The 6,856-nt window shown below is 34.5% G+C and overlaps 1 protein-coding gene across 1 annotated transcript in view; it reads right to left on the bottom strand.

The window, feature by feature from the left end:
- LOC107694902 (protein kinase C alpha type-like) overlaps positions 1 to 6,856 on the bottom strand; it is a 121,730-nt gene that overhangs the window by 24,361 nt on the left and 90,513 nt on the right. The window contains exons 8-9 of the mRNA XM_016494616.1: positions 6,389 to 6,462; positions 5,810 to 5,903 (exon numbers count right to left, since the gene is read on the bottom strand). Coding sequence (XP_016350102.1) covers positions 5,810 to 5,903; positions 6,389 to 6,462 — 168 coding nt within the window. The remainder of the gene's footprint in view (positions 1 to 5,809; positions 5,904 to 6,388; positions 6,463 to 6,856) is intronic.

A 6,856-nucleotide genomic window follows, 5' to 3' on the forward strand; every position in this document is an offset into this window, starting at 1 on the left:
GCGGGGCTGCTTGATATGTCCCGCCCTGTCTTCCTGTTTCAGTTAAAATGACGTCAACACAGAGTAACGCTGTGTGTTTCTAAGCATTTCAGGGGACCTTTAAGGGCTAGATTTTCACTGGAGGAAACTGTGGTGTGATGAGGGGTGAACAGCGAAAAATGTACACTAGATGGGTAACCGATTGCTCCCACGTGACCTTTTGTAAACTGTATTTATGACAAAGAACTGCACAGATACAGATATTATAACAATCTATCGATAAACAGACACACCTTGTGTCCTCTATTTCTGTCTGAGTCCACTCGCGCTGCGCCGCTGCGGTCTGCGAATTGAAGAGCGCGCTGAAAGACGTGGAGGAGACGAAGTCTGCCGCCGTTTTCATATGAAATTTAAAGGGGACTGACTCTGAGGCGATCACGAATTTGGGTACAGTTTATGGAGCTAATCGCTATAGCCCCGCTAAAAATGGCCTAGCGACACCCATGCTTCTTACGTCCATTTCAGAGAACCAGGACAAATATTTCAATCGATCGCTCAGGCATTTAAGTGGCACCGAAATGAGGCACCGAAATCTGCGTTCTGATTCGGTTCTAGTACATACCGGTTACATAGGTACCGGTGCCAATTTTCGATACCCAACCCTAATGCTGTGCAGTGACAAGTTGTGGAAAAACACAGTCTTTGCATTGCTTCTGGGGAAGGAAGGCAATATGTTTATGCCAACATAAGACTAGTCTTAAGAAGTTAGCCATCTAATTTATTTTCTTCTTGACTGGTCATAACTGTTTAAAGTCAGTTACAAAAATGTAGATTGGCCCAATTTTAATCAGAAAAGTGAGACTGATTATCTCTTGCCTAACTGCTAGTTGGTCAAACTAGTTTTTAAAGACACAGTCTTAACACAGTGTCTATGTTTATGCAACTGGCCCGGATCCCAACATTAGGAAATAGTGGATGAACTTTATTTTTAATGAAGTTCCAGACCACGCCAGTTCACTTTTCACATAATTTTACCACGGATTTGTTTACAAACAAGGTAAAACTCGATGCAGGATTTTCAGAAAGACTGAAAATAAAAGATGATGCTGTGCCGAATATATTGGATCCGACAGTAATGTCGCACCATACAAGTGTGAGTAACACTTTTTATTATGTGGTCACTATTGCTTTGTCTGTTATTACAAATCGTTTGATATGTACTATGTATTTATGCGTTTTTAACCTAAATAACAGCAGCGCCCATCTGTGAAGGATGTAGGCTGTCAAACATACACAACTGTTAGCCAATCATATCAGTGGGCGTTTACTTTCAAGTCTACAATCCGCCACACCTATTCAAACGGAGCGTTTCGATAAGGGGCATCAAAACAGGACAGAAAATAGCCTTTTACTTCTAAATTATGCTTTTTTTTTAATGTAAAAATCTTGATAGCAAATTCACAGAGCACCGCGTATAATATGTGGAAAAACAGATATCAACTCACAAGAATGACTCATTAACCATTTGTTTTATTAATTCGATCCCTCAGTTTAAGAGCCATCATTTTAGTTAAATTGTAAATGGCCTAAAAAAATCGAATAAACAATTAGGCATATTATTATTATTATTATTATTATTATTATTATTTAAAACATAGTTTAATTATTATTTAAACGTTTTAATTAATACATAGGAACGATTTAATAAAAAGTGATCAACAATCAATTCCTTTAATTCATGGACATTATGATTTCATGTCATGAGCAGGGCTCTGTATTTGGGAATAGACGTATCAAAAAAGGACTCATAATTTTCCTATTAACAATAATCATTCTTTTCTCGTAATTTTTTCTTATGGTATAATGGACACCTCTTTAAATATAATAAACATTCAAAGAGTTAATCTAAAATACTGGCTGGTACAGAAAGTAAGCACATTTCAAGCACTGCCATCACTGTGATATTTCACCGTGTCAAAGAGCTGGAACGTTACACATTTATATGATGAATAATTCAAGATTAAATGTTATAATGCTTTATTAGCCTATTATATTATAATATTATCACTGATTTATTTCATTATTTTTATCTTTATTTACAAGTGAAAATGTCACATTTCCAGCTTTACTGAGCAATGATGTCAACCGTCCCTTTGCGCTCCTGGTGGTGATTTCGCGAACGAGTTTCACATGTGACTGGGTTTTAACACCGTAGCCTTGCGGCGGCGGTACACACAGCAGTAATAGGCATTTTGGTTGACTACCTACTGTAAGTGGACCTTAGAGAACAGTACAGAATAATAAAAAAAAGGCAGTTCATGACCCCTTTAAGGTTGCCAACAAAGATCAATCTCCCTCACAACAACACTGTGATAGAAGCCGACTTAAACTCCAGCTTACATTTTTTTTGAGACATCATTAATAAGAAAAAAGCTGAAAGACTCATAAAGCATGTGTTTTCACATCTCACATCTTCAGATTTTCAAATCTCAGCTACTTCATCAGGGAGAACTTTTTTCCCATGCTGTGCAATTTAAGACATGGTTACACTCTACAAATACTCAGAAAACACTGGATGCTGAACACACTGATGTCCTAATAAAGGGCCTTCATTAGTGCCAATTGTGAGAGAAGGGATGCCTCAACCCTTTGGTGGGTTTCTGTAATTTTAGACCGAAAAAAAAAAACGTTTTTAATTTTTGTGTTTCTGTTTTGTCAACAGAATGGTACAAAACTTGGAGACTTTTTTGTACTTGCTATATAAACACACAACAAATATGTGGATACAATTAAAAAAATGATAAATGGTCTTAAAAAAATATAGCTACACTTGAGATCTTCACAATCAAAAATGACTGCCAAAGGAAATGAATGGGACATTTGAAAAATACAAAAATACAGAGCAATTTTTTGAGGGGGTATAATTTAAAGATCAGCCATGATGAAGTAGACTTTGTTAATAAATATATCCAAATGCAATAAATCTAATAAAAATAAGTAATTACCTCTGAAAATACTCTTATAACAAAAGAAAACAGCCATAATAGTGCTGTCAAATTGATAAATCGCGACTGATCGCATCCAAAATAAAAGTTTGTGTTTACATAATATATGTGTATATTTATATGTATATATCAATACACACACATACATGCATATATTTAAGAAATGTATGTTATATATATATATATAAATATATATATATATATATATATATTAGTGCTATCAAACGATTAATCACGACTGATCGCATCCAAAATAAAAGTTTGTTTACATAATATGTGTATATTTATATGTATATATCAATACACACACATACATGCATATATTTAAGAAATTTATGTAATATATATATATATATATATATATATATATATACGGATCTGTTGGGTCAGTGTTTAAGTGTATTTTGCATCAAAAATGGGATGTCTCTCTAAAGCAAAATTCATTCCCACAACTATGCAAACCTCTATTGCCTCTATTTAACTATCAGAAACCTATCACTGCCCCATGACACTGCCCCAGGCACACACAACAAGTATTCTCTGCAAGAGGTCTTCACACTCTCACATACTTCAAAAAGAAGCTGGATTAATGTAGTGACAATTTAATAAAAAAGTGAAGCAGCTGAAAACGGCACAAAACCAGCCAGCCAGTCAACACACACATATTTGCACGCTGCTGACACGCACCTGCTCAAGGTCCTCTAATGTCTGATCCTGAAACCATATGAGAGGAGTAAACAGAGATCTACATGCAGACACGTAACACACATATGTGTGAAAAGGAAAATACAATATTTTATCTAATTTTCTCACCAAAAGTCATGGCCACTTATTTCATTCGACTTACTTAATTTATGACTACTCAGTATGTGGTTGAAATTGAGAAAGCCTGGGTAAATGGGGCGTCTCACTAGTCAACTCGTAAGAACTAACTTTCAGTACGGGGGTTTCTCACCTGCTGACTGTTTTTGATGAAATCTTGTCTCCCTTTTCAGTCAGAGGTCTGTCACATGCACGGATCAAAAACGACAGTGGGTGGCATAATAATCCGTGTATCATTCGATCATTCGTTTTTTGATTTAATATAGTTTTTAAGTCGTAAAATAATCATATGCATCTCGTGGCGTATATTCCAAGCATTCTGAAGGTATACTGAGGGTTTGGTGAGAAACAAACCGAAATGGCAAGCTATTATATTTTATGAAAATCTTGCGTTGCAGTGCGAGTGCGCAGCAGCTCACGCCGCGCACAAGTGCATATCCTTTTGAGATATCAATTATAATCAATTTGAATAAAACACAAGACTACATTATAAAACTCTAACAGTAGGCTATTTAATATCTGTTGTTCTCCGGTTGTCAGTCAGAATGACAGTTCTTGCATGAACATTATAGGCCTATATATACCCAAGCAAATTTATTATTCCTTCCTTTTTGTCTTAGTGTTTAAAATGTTTATTTTGAAACAAATTAATTAATTAATTAATTAATTCAACAAACAAACAGACTTACTAGGTGAGCAGGGTAGGCTATGACAGCTGTCATATCATACCCTGCCATCCAAAAAACGAAGAAAAAAAAAACGAAAAAGGAGCCGTTTTCTAATTTTTCTACTTTCAATATTAAATAAAAAAACGAATGATCGAATGATACACGGATTCATAATAAACAGCTGCCTATAAATTTTGAATTGAATTCTTATCTGAATTAAAAATAAGTGAAGCTTGTGAAAAAAGAAAAACAACAGGAGCACTGCACGAACTAAACTGATTTAAACCTTAAATGTATGAGATGTGTTGTCACAGCCTTAGTAAGAAAAAAAGTTCAGCTAGTGAAGACACTGACAATTGAAATCATATATGAAATAGTTAAAAAAATCTATATTTTAAATATTTTATAATTTAAATATTTTATTTTCATTAGCCATTTTGCCCCAAAATTATATTTCTATATATTCCATTCCATTCCTTTGTCCACTTAAAAGGCTATGGCTACATTTAACCCACAACACTTAATGAACCTTTATAACCTATAAACAATGATTTCCTGCAACTGGTAAACAGAAACTACCAGGTGCAGGTGGGATTTCAACATCATCTACAAACAGGAAAAAATAACAAGAAAAGTTATGACTGCCATCATCTGGCAAAACAAGGAATTACAAGAAAACTGATTCTAATAGCCAATGGTGACTGGTGTGGCAATGCATTTCTCGTCTAGTGCGCAACTAGCTTTAAATGTTTTATGGGTCACAGACATAAACATCTCCAAGGCAACTATAATGTATTTCTATGTGTACAAGCATCTACAGTATGTGTCTCAGGAAAGTTACAGAAAGCTGCAGATGAAAAATGAATATATCCTAATCATGTTTCCAATGCAACAATTTATCTGACATATACACAAAAACAACAGCTAAAATGCTGACAGAACAGCTCCAGTTAACATGCTAAACAGATATACAATCTGAAAGTTACAACATGTTGTTCTGGAAATAATAACAAGGTATTTCACACTAAACATTTGCTGTGTCGCTCAGGAGGCTTTAGGCCTGAGGGCCACTCTAATAATTGATTGATGGTGTTTTCCAACCTGCTCATTCTACCTAGTCAGTAAAGACAAAGTAATTATTCTATAAAGAATGAATCAATTTTCATTCTTTATGATTAATTATCAAAAGCTTATACTGTTAGCAATTGGAAAATAAAAAGTTGTTTTGTAAGAGCCATATATTAATTTACTGTTGGTTCAGCCTCAGGTTGAATTCTCTAAAGAAACACAGGAGAGATTTGTGATGTTTATAGATAAGGGTAATAAAAGAGTCACCTCAAACTTCTGTCGGAGCTCAGTATTCTCATCATCATCATCTGGAATGGGCACATTGTAGTACTCCCCCTCCTCCTGGTTTAACACTTTATACCTGTATCACAGATAAAGATATGGCACAAGTTATGATTGTGTATTTATGGTATTCATCAAAGCACATTTTAAGTCCATATAGGTCTGTTTACTTACCTAGTATTCATTCTGTTTAGAGTCTGTAAAGCAATATTTATTTTTTCTCCAAATAATGTAATTATATATATATATATATATATATATATATTCCATAGCATGTCTTCTTAATTGGCTAAAGTGTTTGTTTTTTTGGCATTGTTGCTCCATTTGTACATCTAAATGTTAAAACATTTTTGGGAAAGTTTATGTGAACAACAACATCAAATTGGTCTCTTTGTCACACAAAGCTAGCTTCAGAAGGCTTATAATATAGTGCACTTCCTTTATGGGGCTTTGATGTTGGTTTTTAACTAATGAGACACACAGTATCTAATAACAGTAGGAAATGACTGCTGAACAAGTGACCAAACCTTTTTCCTTGTCAGTGAGAAAGAGACAAATCCTTACCATCCACACACTGAGGATTTCATGAGCTCAGACACTAGCACTCTCCCCATCATATAATAAGGCAGGGCTTTCAGCTGCTTATTCAGATAAAAACTCAAGACTTTTTTTACAGTAACTATTAACTATATCTTTTTCATTGTAAATATTAACATGAAAACACAAACCAAATAGCCTAAGTATTTATAGACATTAAAATAGTGAGGGTATTACAATAAAGTTCAGGGTTCGCTAAAAAAAATCCTTCAAAAGGGTAACATGATCTCACACCTAAATGGTAAGTCTCAGCTGTATAAATAGTCACATTGTCTGCATGTATGCAGTTTTAGGTCCACTATGAACACACGATGACATACATTGGTTAAACATTTAAAGCATAAAAAAATAGAAGCAAACTTTTCCACAAATATTATTAATTTCTCCTTATTGAATTTTTGCACTAGGTAACTCACCCCCCCCCCCCGAAAATTC

This window comes from Sinocyclocheilus anshuiensis, unplaced genomic scaffold (assembly GCF_001515605.1).
Source record: "Sinocyclocheilus anshuiensis isolate Anshui unplaced genomic scaffold, SAMN03320099.WGS_v1.1 scaffold3199, whole genome shotgun sequence".
Classification (NCBI taxonomy): Eukaryota; Metazoa; Chordata; class Actinopteri; order Cypriniformes; family Cyprinidae; genus Sinocyclocheilus; species Sinocyclocheilus anshuiensis.